The sequence below is a fragment of the Lissotriton helveticus genome, chromosome 11 (genome assembly GCF_964261635.1).
Source record: "Lissotriton helveticus chromosome 11, aLisHel1.1, whole genome shotgun sequence".
Classification (NCBI taxonomy): domain Eukaryota; kingdom Metazoa; phylum Chordata; class Amphibia; order Caudata; family Salamandridae; genus Lissotriton; species Lissotriton helveticus.
This window is the reverse complement of record NC_136072.1, coordinates 600,930,109-600,943,230: the sequence shown is the minus strand read 5'-3', so window position 1 is coordinate 600,943,230 and position 13,122 is coordinate 600,930,109. Positions and strand designations below refer to the sequence as shown.

The window sequence follows — 13,122 nt, the reverse complement described above, 5'->3', positions numbered from 1 at the left end:
TATCGATTTTCCTTCCAACGGAACCATTCAGATCCTGGAGGAATTACTAAAAAAAAAGAAAAAAGCAAGATGTAAGAATGTCCTTTATGAGCGGTTCCTACTTTTTGAGTTACAATAATATAAATGGTTTGAAGTAGGGTGTGAAGGCAAAAGGGAAACAGGTTTGTTTCGGTTTGGTGTTCAAGAGTTTTAAAGAGCAGAAAGAATAAGAAGGCTATGCTGTGTACATTATTAAGCTTTATTACTGCTATCAGTTGGGTTACTTTCTATAGTTCACGAAACTATGGTGCTCACTGGCATCCATGTGTTCTTGTAATCGATTACCACAGTTGTAATTCTCACACAATATTTCATGATGATCAGACATTCAGGATTTAAGGTTAACATGCATTTTGTGACATTGTTTTTGGAGCCGTGTGCCTCAAAAATATACCGGTTCTTACTTCCGATCTTTGTATACTGATTTGAACAACAATTAAACTGTAAAAGCTTTTTCCACCATCTACTAAGGTGGTATTAACAAAAGCCTCAGACATAGCAGTTTGAGTCACAGATTGTCTCAAAAATTAGAATGTCTTTTCCATTCTAGCTTTGTGTTCCCTGCACTGTTTATGATTTTCTGAGCACTACAGACGCGGGGAACTGCCATTAATGATGCACTCGCACCATGCTTTTTACGCTAGCGAAAGCCTTTAATTATACGTAGGCTGCCAGGATAGCTGCTTTATGTAGTGTCAAGAACATTCTAATACCACCTGGCCCTCTAAGCTGATGCGACAAGAACAGCACTTTATTTATCAACCTTATCTGATTAGTGCGCCAAAATTTGAGGCAATTGGGTGTTTATTGATCAGCTTTACTACTAACTGTGCAAGGTAAAGTAAACAGAAATTCAATCAGGGGAAACATTATGTCGTCCAAATAAAGACATTTGAAAGAAGATATTAGGTTGAATAATCATTGAGTCTAATCCCAGTCAAATACATGGATGTTTTGGTCAATCATTTGTACTACCAAGTTTTGCCACTCATGGTTAATATTTTAGAATATAAAGTTTATAAATTATGAATTCATGCATGCAGTACGTTGATTGAGATTTTTAAATCATTATAACTCTTAGCCTGGTACTGTCATATTTTCAGGTTCTGTTGTGATCTCCCAGTACCTAAAGACAGTACTGGAAATTGCTTCTTACTTGTCCAAAAACAAATGCTGAGCAGGCCTGGTACTCTGATGTGCGTCTTTCTGTATTGCTGATCTGGCTCCTCTGTTGTACATGTTGAGTCGACCACCCCATTGTCTTGAATTCTGCCTACCAGTGCCTACTAAAAGCTTTGAAGCTCTTAGACTGCTTCTCCTGCCTGTGGCTTTAGCACCATGAGTTTTCTCTCCTTCTCTCAGACCCTCCTTTGTTTTCGCTCTGTTACTCTTTTCATTAGTCCATGCCTTAGCAGTCCAGATTCAAGTCATGTTTGACATTTAGATGGATTTTTTATGGCAGTCAACACAAATCACTTGCTTAAGGAACCACTATATATGTAGCCCCGTTGAGGTTCTGTATCAAGACCTCAGTGGCACTGGCAAAATCATATAGACTGCAGTTGTATACCCCCAATAACATTGGCAACACTAGCTCCTGAGGGAGCCTTTCCGCTAGGCTCTTGGGCATTAAATCTCCCATCTGTAAGCATCCCGATCTACCGAGAACCCCCATTTAAGACACATAAGGTGACTTGTAAAAAGTGATAGTACTCTGCGTATTGGCATTGAAGCGTTTGCAACTAAACCTTCTACTGAATGCCAGTAAATATATGACTAAGTCTTTCATTCATCCCTCAAAGGGTCCCCTACTCTGCTTCAGATTGTCAGTGGGAGATGGGAAGAGCTCCTAGATGTTTTCTGTGAACCAGGAACCATCTGTGGTGCTAGAGTATAAAGTATATTTCTTTAAAATAAACCTCTTGTCCACTTAGCCCATGATGAAATGAGAAACGGATAATCAGTGTCTTCATGCTGACTGACGTTCGGTATTAATTTCTTTGACTTTGATCATTGCTTTTTTAGTTATTGATATCCTCATGCATGGGCCTCAGAGAGTTGACATTCTTATCCCCACTTAGGAACCCCCTGAATATAGACAGCCTAAACTATCAGGTAGCAGTAGTTGTTAAGGTTTTTATAGCTTTAAACAATTGGCCTGTTCTCCTAGTGTTGCTCTGCTTATTCTACAGTTCCCAGCAGAGGGCTTGTCTTAGTTTATTCCATTTCCCCATTGGAAATAGAATGCATTGAACTGGGTTTCCCTTCTGCCCGCTCCTTCACCACTGCTGGCACTGCAGGCCAATATATAGTCTTCTGATCTCTACTCTGGTTGGCACACTGGCTGATGATGGTATCTGAAGCCATTGTCTGCATGGTCATTAATACTTCAAACCATGGCGGAAGCTGCCATCACCTCAACTACTTGAGCTTTTATCCCCTAGAAGGAGCCTACTCTTGCAGCTTTTGGCCGAACTCTTACTTCAGAACATGTACCAGTGCAATCATTTTTCCTTTGCCATCTAATGCTTTTCTCCATACAAGGCACCATAGTAGTAAACATGTGTGCAGTTTTCTTCTTTACTGGAGTGCAGTGTAGGCAATAGTACACTTCCTAGCAATGATTTAAAACGTCACATTTTTTGAAGTTCTTATGCATCTAAAAATCTTCAGCCTATCAACATTAACTAACATCATATGAAATCTATCACAGCAGGCAGCAGCCTGAGGAGCAAATAACGTTAATCAAGTGATCTTAGAGACTAACTCACTAATGTCACGTTCTTCTACCGATCACTTTAGAATCCAAACGATGCAGTTGGATAACACCACACATTATTTTATATCAAGAGTCTGCGTGACGCCTACTCCGGTGGTGACTGGCCATGTATCCGTGGGAAGAGTCTTGCTGCTGTTGCTTTTCTTGAGTGATCCTCAGATGCCCACATCCTGCCCTTCAATAATGAGAGCAGCATTTGGCAACATTTAATCGAACTTCAAGTAAAGTGGTATTCTCCATACCACTTTCTCTCCAAGAACTAGCCCAATCATCTACCATTGCCGTCCTGGATGCACCAGGTTTAGTGCTCAAAAACAGATACTTTTGTCGACTTGTGGTGAAGCGATCCCAAATGCATTTTCCATTTCCCTCTCATCCTCAGGCTGATCTTAAATGTTTATTTTTCTCAAAACAGCCCCTTGATATTCATAGGATAGACATATCTGGTGCCAATCAAAACTGCAATTTTGAGTTTTTCTTCTGCTGTTTTGCGAGAAGACTATTTCACTGGTTTTATTGCATCTGAATCAGTTTATGAAATCCTGGGTCTTGTGTGAGATTTTAGTCTGCTCCTGGATAATCTCACACAGAATCTCTTAGAGTACACAGCACTTCACACTCGCACGGTTGTCCAAATTGTGTGACTTTATTTAATTGTCTTGATTTAAAGTGTTCTTGAGGCTCTGTTGTACCTTTCTCTTTCCGCTCTTTTTTCATAAGGACATGTTAATCCCAACATTCTTTTCTTTTAAAATTAGTTTCCAAAGTCCAAATACAACCAGAAACCTCTTGCTCCATTTATTTGGCAACTCTGCAAAACCATTTATTCATCTAGACAGCCAAATGGAGTTCCTTCGTTTTGTTAGTCGTTTTTTGGGTCTTGGGATATCTTTCTCCAACTGTCCTGTCTAAGTCACTGTTGCTCATTCATTCTTTTCTCCTGTTTCACTCGCTTTTGGGCTAGATGAGATTACCTTGTGATTTAAAGAATTAAGTGGCCTTCTCCTTCTGCTGGAAATGACACGGAGTAATACAGGGCTGTGGCACAAAAAAATAACTTTTCACAAGCATATACCCAATTCATGACATTTACAAGGTTGTTAACTGGACAGCTCCTAGTGGCATTATCAAGTTTTACACCAAAGATGCTTTATCTAGAGCAGAGTGGGGAATATGCCAGGGCATGGAGTAAGAGTACATAAAAAGATTTAAAACCGAGATTCAATGCTCAGATGAGCTCTGGCATAGTCATATCAATGACCCACCTGCTCATTGGTTTGAATGTTCCCTTAAGCTACAGGTTTGAGAACTGGGATTATGCGAACCTCATGTTGGGAGGAGAGAGGGGGGTCAGCCATCCAGTGAGCATATGTTCTCTATAAAGGCTTTGCCAACTATATTTAGAACTTCTTTGTAGTTTCTAGTGCTGTCATTATATAATCCCCAATTCAGTGGTCACCAGATCAGTACCAATTTAGAATGCCCTTAAATCTATGTACTTCATTAAATTATTTTTCACTTCCCTGACCTTAGAGTTTCTTTGAGGCTTTTCAACCAGCTGTGCTAGGTGCGTGTGAAGAACGCAATACTTTTTGAATATACTGGATATTAAACTGGATTGTGTATACTGACTATCAACAACCAGTTGCCACAAACTTTCTGGCCATCATTCTATTGAACACCACAGTAAGCAACGTAATGGGATTGTCATGGCGATTTGTGGTCACGTTATGTAGCCGCAAATTCAGAATTTACTGCAGAAATAACTCCTAGACTGGACATCTCTAATTGAATGCCTTTGTTTCAACCAACTTCATTTGGCAAATCATGACCCTCCACGTAATATCCGAGATAATTCAATTTTCTGATTAGGCATGGAAAGCAAGTTCTAAATTGGCATCACTCTGTTGGCAAAATAGACAGCAAGAGTCTACCAGTTGTCCTTCCATTTCCACTTTCTCTTTGCAACTGCTTTCACTGTGATCCCCCGTGTTTACCTCTTTAGTTTTTTTAGTCATCAAATTATGAAACGTTTTTTATATTTGGGATTGATTGCTAAGGCCAACTGACTAAATGCATTATTTTTAAAAAAAAATGAGAAAAGCAATCACTGCTTTGTTTCTTATCTCCTTTATCTTTCAGGGCTGATGGAGGAGTCTGTAATAACAGTTTTGTCATGCAGATGACAGCAGATTTATTTAATCGGCCTATAGACAGACCGCAGCACACGGACATGTCTTCGTTGGGCGCAGCTTTCATGGCAGGCCTTGCAGTAGGTATGTATGACATGAAAAAAGCATGTTTATTTTCATGACTGATTACACCTTGTGTAGCAAAGGTTTTGCTGCGAGTCCGTTGCCCATGGAAAGATGAAGAGCTTTGTTGTGTTGCATGCTTTATTATGTTTCTGTTCTAGTTTGAAGTTTCTTAACTGCTGCTAGCTTCTTAGTTTTCATGCAGCACAGAGGAGTGTGATGAATGTACCACTATATTGTTGAAGACTCCTGGACTAGAAGAGAATTGCATTATAGGCCAAATTCTGAAGTAATAGAACAATTAGCCTACTCTTTTATTAAATAGCTGTAATTACATCTCTTGGATTATCCTTTCCCCCTCATATTCTTTTGGTCTAGTGTTAGCCAAGGTCTTTTGCTTTTACTAAATGTGACATGTGTCACACTTGTATGGGCTTTCAGCCTGCCCACTTCATCTATTAGTCTGTTACTATGTCATTTACATGTGTCTTCCGCCTTCTATACTGCATCAGACAGTGGGTCAGCCCACTTGAGCCATTGGCAAACCTCACTGTGAAAAATGGCATTCGGCCCTTTCACATGGAACACTTTCTCACACAAAGTAGTTCCCTTCAGTGTCAAAGACTACTATGGTAATGTGCACATTTTGGGACAAAAAATGGTTTTGTTTTTAGCCACTGTTTTTTTGTAAATTGAGGAGGGCCTTGCAGCTTCCCCAAAAATTAGGTTTTGCAAAAACTATGACAAAACAAAATAAGCATTAACATATCCAAAAAGCTGGGAGCCAACACCTGACTTGTTGGCTTTGCCATCGCTTGTTTTCAGAGTATTTACCCATCAGCAGTTCAGGTGTCATCCAATATCTTTCTTAACTAATGTTATGATGATCAATTTCCGAGTTTTTCACCACCCGTTTCCCTGATACACCAAGCTTGTCCCAGGCTTTACCTAAGTATTATAAATGTGCATTGTGTATTTTGTCTGGCTAATGGTAAGCTGGTCAGGAAGAAGCAGCCTCTCTCATCATCATCTCTGTGGGATTTTGGAAGGAGGAGGAGTTCAGATCACAATGAAGAATATCAAGGTGAAGTAGACCCTAGGGCCGTTACTTCTGGAATTGACATCTTGATGTGTTGTAGTCGAGTGTGTCTGCTTTGGATTTACAGATGTCCAAATGAGAGCTGGTGAAAAGCAGGGACTGGGACTGGATGGCCTCCTTAGTAAATAATGACAGCACATGCCCCTCTCAGATGTAAACTTAAGGGGAATACTAAGTAAAGACGGGAATAGCTAATGCATCTGCAAGAAATTAGGGTTAAACATCATACCAAGCGGGCATGCTTCCATGCACTCCGCCTGCTTCGTAAAGTCTTTCATTTCCTCCCCTCTTCCACACGCAAGACCCTGGTACATGCTCTGGTTCTAAGCCGCCTGGACTACAGCAACGCCCTGCTGATCTCTGCAAAGGAAACCTCCCTGAGCAGCGTACAGGTGGCTCAGAATACGGCTGCCCGCCTAGTAACCAGTGCTCCCCCCGGAACACCCTCACTCCCTTCTTCGCAAACTACACTGGTTGCCCATACACAAAAGGATAATATTTAAAATCCGCTGTATGGTGTTTAAAGCCTTAAATAAAATGGGACCAAGATATCTGGCAGACAAACTGGTCAGATACACTCCTTCGGGAACCCTCCGATCAGGAGGCAAGGACCTCCTTTCTATACCTCGTATAAAATAAACCAGACTAGGAGGCAAAGCCTTTTCCTACCTAGCACCTCAAACCTGGAACCAACTACCTTTGGACATTCGTCAATGCACCAACTTCATGGCCTTCAGAAAAAAACTAAAAACGTCACTGTTCTGAGCCATCTACTTCACTGTCTCGATTGCAGTCTTAACGCGGAGATCCCCAACCGGGGTGATTCAAGCGCTCTACAAATTATATAAATAAATAAATACCTATGCGCCTCATTCATTGGGGTGGAGGGGGAGGCGGGGTTAGAGTTCTCCTCTTCTCGAACACATAACTGGTCACACATAACTAGCCACCAACCAAGAGTGCACTGCTTACCCTTTGAGCTTGGGTCCATTGGCTTCTTTTAGCAACATCTTCCATAGTATTATAATGCCTTGCAGATCGTGCATTTAGTTATCTAATAAGGTGTATGAAAAGATCAGGAGCACGGGCAGAACAAAACTGAGATTCCAATGCAAAAGTGCAGTAGAAGTACTACGAAAAAAAACTCACTTAAATAACTGGTTAAATATTGCTTTTGCTATCCATGGGTGTGCTACGGATCTCAAGATCTTTTGGGTGCAACACAACAGCTTTTTAGTTTATACCGGTGACTTAAACAAAATTAACAAGTTCTGAATTCTAGACTCAGGGGTTTTCTGGGTTTGCAAATGGGAGAGTTAACTTAAACATATGTTTTGGATGCTCTCCAAAGTCCATGCTATCTGGAAAGAAGTGAGTGAAAGAACAGAAATGATTTTGAGTAAGGAAGTGACGTTTAACACGTTTGGCTCTATTAGGATCTACAAGTAAATTCTTCAGCTTGGCACTGGATGAAAAAACGAGTGCTGAGAGCAGAGAAATGTGCACATGGGGAACTCCTAGGAAGTGGAATTCCAGTTGGAAACCTACCGTAGATATGGTACATTTGACAAACCTAGGGCAGGCCTATTGCAGAGTTGATAGTAGTATGGAGAGGCTTTAAGATATGTGGTTCAATTGGTATACATGTCCCAACTAGAATGTTATGAGTGGTTTAAATGTATTGCTTGCTTGATCACCTCTACCCCTTGCCCTTCTGGCTAATCTATTTTGCCATCCTGGCTTCTACTTAATTTCCTGCTCTTTTCTGGCAAAGACTCTTTCCTTGGCACAGCTTCTCCATGCAATCCAAAAATTCAATCATAAATTTATGTTGGATCTTTTGAAGGAACGTCCATTCTGCATATGTCTTTACATTGTAGATATACACGTTTTTCTATGATGATCTAATATATGTTTCTGTTCAGCACAATAGCATTTAAGTGTATACTGGATTGTAAATAGAAAAGCCTCTTAAGGTCTCACCTTGTTGCTCTGCCGATATCATTGAGTATTCTCAAAATAAAATAGTCATTGCCATTGCTGAACAGAATCTGCATAACACATACAGGGGTCATGACATTATGGTGGCCCCAGTGTGAAGGTGTTTACATGTGGATACATCACCCTCCATGCATGCACATTTAAGCATCATTTTGCTGCAATGGTCACATTTTTCTTTACCATTCCAAATGATGAACTGCCTTATTTGGACAGAAACGGCTCAGAAGCATATTGCATCTACCAAGCTCTCCTACCAAGCTCTCCAAAAAAGCATAAAACATAAATATTTAAAAGAAAATGCAATGGGAAGCGTTGGGAGAGCATCAGAGGAGAGGGCAATGTGGTTTTTCATTGCAAGTAAACGCTGCCGAGTGGCAGGAGCAATAGGGAAAGGAAGGAGTGGAGAAGAATCATTTGATGTTTATTTTTTGTTAAAAAAAAAGTTGAGCAGGATGGGAAGGGGCAGAGGAAGCAATGGACAAGTTGTGGGAAGCTAGATGGAGAGTGTGAGACGTTGGGAGTGTGAGGGAGAAGCAGCACACCGGGGAGGGAGACAGAAAGCACAAGCACGCCCATAGAGTGCTACATGAAAAAGAACAAAGTACTTCCTTGATGTGGAGCCATGAAGGATATAAGCCATCCAATCAAAAAACGGGCAAAGAAGCTACGTTCTAGGGGTGGGATGAACACAACAAGCTGGAAGAAAGCCATCAAATACAGAGCAGGCAAATTACATTGACAAGAAGGCTAACCATGGTTAACAGTGGGCTGAAGAAAAGCCTTCTATTAGTATTAGCTTTATTAACAATATGTCTTCAACGTTAGATGGCTAACAACTGTCTTCAGGCAAGACCTAAAAATAAATTTGTTCCAAATTCACCAAAACAAGTTTGTGAGTGACATCCAACACTGCCCAGTGCCTCCTTAGCAGCACTAGAAAGTATGTTTGAAAAGAACAATTGTAATCACCCTACACAGCAATAACAAAGGTAAAGTACAATATGGGTCAAGTCAGAGGCTCATTTTACTCTCTCCTATTCTTACCAGTGAGCTCTCGCCCGTAGATCGAAGACATCACCCAAGTATTTTCTATGCCCTTTTCTCTCAGGAAACTCTGGCCTGTTTGACCAGCCAGAATTTAAGCATATCTGTGTTTTTTACTGTACCAAGAACATACCTGGGGCCGTATTACACAAAGTGGCCGGGGGCGCAACAGGCACTTTGGTCTTACAGAAGGGGCCGCAGACGCTTATGCAGCCCCTTCTTTAATACCGATAGCGCTGGCACACATAAAGCACCAATGTAGGGGGTGTTCCCTCATTTGCATTGGGGCGTGACCATGCAAATTAGGGAATCCCTTTGCCTCTGCTCTGGCGCCATATTACTGACGCTGGTGGAGAGACAAAGAAGCTCTCAGGAGTTGTACTGTCAGTGTGCCCCCTGAGAGTGGCCCTCTGAAGGGAGGGAAAAGGGGTCCCATGGACCCCCAGACATCCCCTGCAGGCGGGTGCAGTCAGTGACTGCACCCTCCTGCAGGGGAATCTCTAATCACCTTTAAAATTGCAGGCTGGTGCCGTCTGCACTGTGAAAACACGCAGGGGCTTCAAAGCAGCCACTCCATTTTTCCCATGAATTCGCTGCTCCCAGGGCAGCATGAGTTAGCTGCGGGCCTGGGAGCTGCGTATTCCATGTAAGCGGGTGCACTTTCCCTGTTTGCGCCCGGCGCACTTGTTTTAAGGTGCGCCGTACGCAAACGGGGAAAGTGCGCCCTTTACATAATAGTGCCCCAGGTGTGATAAAAACCACAAAGCTCATAATTCTGATGTGCAGTGACTGGAGTTATGCACTTTTAAAATTATTCGGCCACTAGTACTGATGGCCTAAGACATACATTTGTCCTTAAGTTAGAGAAGGTTAAAGTCTTGTGCCTTCATTCACAAGTCTTTCACCACTTACACCCAGCCAATATTGAAGTCCTCATTCAGAACATCACAATACACTTGCTTGAACTCTGGAGAGTTACAAAGACTCAAAGTAATATATGTGCCGCCAACAACCCCAGACCAGCAACTGCATTACAGATGTTCAAACACCACACAATCTTACATGTCCCACCGCACCTAACATTTCTTTTGTACAGAGAGCAGAATACTACAGCACTGTCTCCTAGAAATAGAGGGACAAAGGTCTCTGCTACTAAGATTAGAGCTTAGCTGCAGTGCCATCTGCTTGACTTTGTGTGTGACGTAGTTCCCTTCAGGAACTGACCTTCTTGCTTAGCTCAGCTGAAGTTAACGATTTACCGCTTTATATGTGTACCTGTTTATGTGACAGTGTGAGGTAATAACGGAAGGGCTGCTGACTCCATGGTTCCTTTGTTATAAGCTTTTAGTGATTTGATCTGGTGCTCTGTTAACCTACACCGGACCTCAATCTAAACATCATGTAATGATCTTCACAGTAAGGTGTCCTTTTATCCCTATATTGACTCCACTGAATATTTGCCCTTCGGGGTGTAATTCTACAGCCATTTACTCCTCTTTAGGAAGGAATCGACCAGCATATTGGGGGTCAGGTGACTGCATTCCGTAACATAATTAGATTTACTTGTAACAACTTTAAAAAAACTTTAAGATGTCTCTTTCAGAAATTGATTCCCTTTGCAATAATGATGAGGCATGACAGGGAGTTTACTTGGAATCCGTGTTTTGTCAGAGAGCCCATTTTCACCCTGTCAGTGATCCCTTTTCGCTATCAGGAGAGCACTATATCAATTTTTATAAAGGTAATAATTTTAAGATGCCATCCTTTTAATATTCCTTTTACATCTACTCGATGCTCCCTATCTGTCCTTTAACTCTTTTGAAAGTGAGACCGGCTTCTGTCATTTAGACATCTCACTCTGACTTGCAGTGTACAACTTGCTTCCCTTGAGCTCGGGGACTTTCTCATTTACACCTGAGCCATTTCATACACGCCCTTTACTTCACTAGTTATTCATTCATGAATCATTTTGAAATGATTTACTCCCTCAGGAAGTATGCCTCATTCATACCTGTCATTCTGTCGAGACCTCAACAAAGAACAACATGCCCAGTGGAGTTAGGGAGTTTTGCATGACTTCCAAATAATGACCTAGATATTTTGGTTGTATCCCGTTTCTGAGTGAAGGCCCAGTTTAATTTTAGTGTATATTTATATACTACTAGCTTACCCGTCGCGCGTTGCTGCGATCTCAGAAGAAAGAAAATTCAAGTAAACTCGTTATGATAACATTCAATTATATTGTGTTATAGTTATTTAAACGTATTCATTTTTATATGGAAAACATTTCAGTGTCGTTTTCATTCTATTTATTTATTCGAGTGCTTGTGGATACACGATATTTTTTGTTTTTCCGTCTGGTGCGTACACGAATAAATCGGAAGGTTTTCCGACGCGTGAGCTGGCCACATACAGTTGTCCATGTGAGAAGCACGGATTATCCAAATCTAGTCCACACACTTGCAGTGATTGTCCTTGTGCTTTGTTGATGGCCATTGCAAAAGCGTGTCGCACCGGAAACTGTAAACGTTTGAATTCAAATGGCATATCTTTTGGGATCATTGGAATACGTGGCAACAGTACATCTTCCCCCTTGAATTTCCCATTCAAAATTGTAGCTTCGATGACATTGTTCATCATCTTTTTCACCGAAAGTCTTGTACCGTTGCAAATTCGCGGTTGCAAATTCAGTATTCGAAAGATTGAGTGCCCTGAGGGGCCGATCTTTAAAAAAAAATTGTATGCCAGAAACCTTTGCGGGAGTGTACTCAACAACTTCCCAAAGTTTCATGCCGATCGGATGAATGGTGTGGTAATGCATAAAGGACAAAAAGACAGACAGACATACATTCGTTTTTATATATATAGACTAACCAGCTAGGGGAGCAAATGAACACTGAACATTATGCCTGTGCTGGTAGACTAAACAAGATCATGTACATCAAATGGAAATTTACATCTTACATATTTACATTACACATACTTACATTTGAATTTTACATATGCCCTTTCAGGTACACAGAGATTATTTGACCTGCCCAGAATCACACAGTTTTCACTCCAGCGACGAGGCTGAGTTTGAAAGTGGTTCTCAACGTAGCCACTAGACAAAATCTCTCCAGGTTGGGGACAGTGTGAGGAAGCCTATCATGGATGTCATCCTAATGGACAGCTTGATGGGGAAGTTGACACACTCTTATTGGGCTTCCTGACCTCTATTTTACCCCTCGTACCCTCCCCATCAGCCCAAGCTCTGATCTTGCTGTGGGAAAGTGGGGACATGCATTGGTCACCGTCATTTTTGTTCCTTACAAGAGTCAGCTTTATTCTGTTAACTTATCAAGCATCCCTTTTTAGGGTAACTCTGCCGTTGGGGTTCCTAGAGTCTACCAACTCTATATGAGTGGTCACCGACCTCTCACACAGACTCAGTAATACTAAGATAGCTTAATCAAGGGCATTTGATGTAATGAGCAGCGGTACCTCCGCCACACTTAATAAGGAGAAGGTCCAATGGAGTCTCACCATACAACACCACGGGGGAAAGATTTCACTTCGAGGAGGAATTTCCACTGACTTGATGTCCTTTTACTGACAGTCAAGTCAACCTCAAGAATCTAAGATGACTGACTGACCAATCCGATCACATTCATACAACAATGTGACTGCCTAGCTTTTCATATGCAGCACTAGACCGCTAACTGTTGTCACCAATGGCACACTATCACTGCACCTATGTACATAATGCAGCATGATATACACTCCCAATTTCAGCACACCCAAATGAGGATAAAAGTGTTGTAAACCCAAAGAGAGAAACCTACAACAAACAACCCTCCCACAGGTTATTCAATGACACCTGAAAAAAACAATACTGTATAAAAACGTCACTCACGTTAAACTTA

The 13,122-nt window shown here is 41.4% G+C and overlaps 1 protein-coding gene across 1 annotated transcript in view; it reads left to right on the top strand.

Annotated features, from left to right (window-relative positions):
• The window catches only part of GK5 (glycerol kinase 5), a 155,071-nt gene that overhangs the window by 141,260 nt on the left and 689 nt on the right, over positions 1-13,122 (top strand). The window contains exon 15 of the mRNA XM_078666415.1: positions 4,961-5,094. Within this exon, the coding sequence (XP_078522541.1) occupies positions 4,961-5,094 (134 nt within the window). The remainder of the gene's footprint in view (positions 1-4,960; positions 5,095-13,122) is intronic.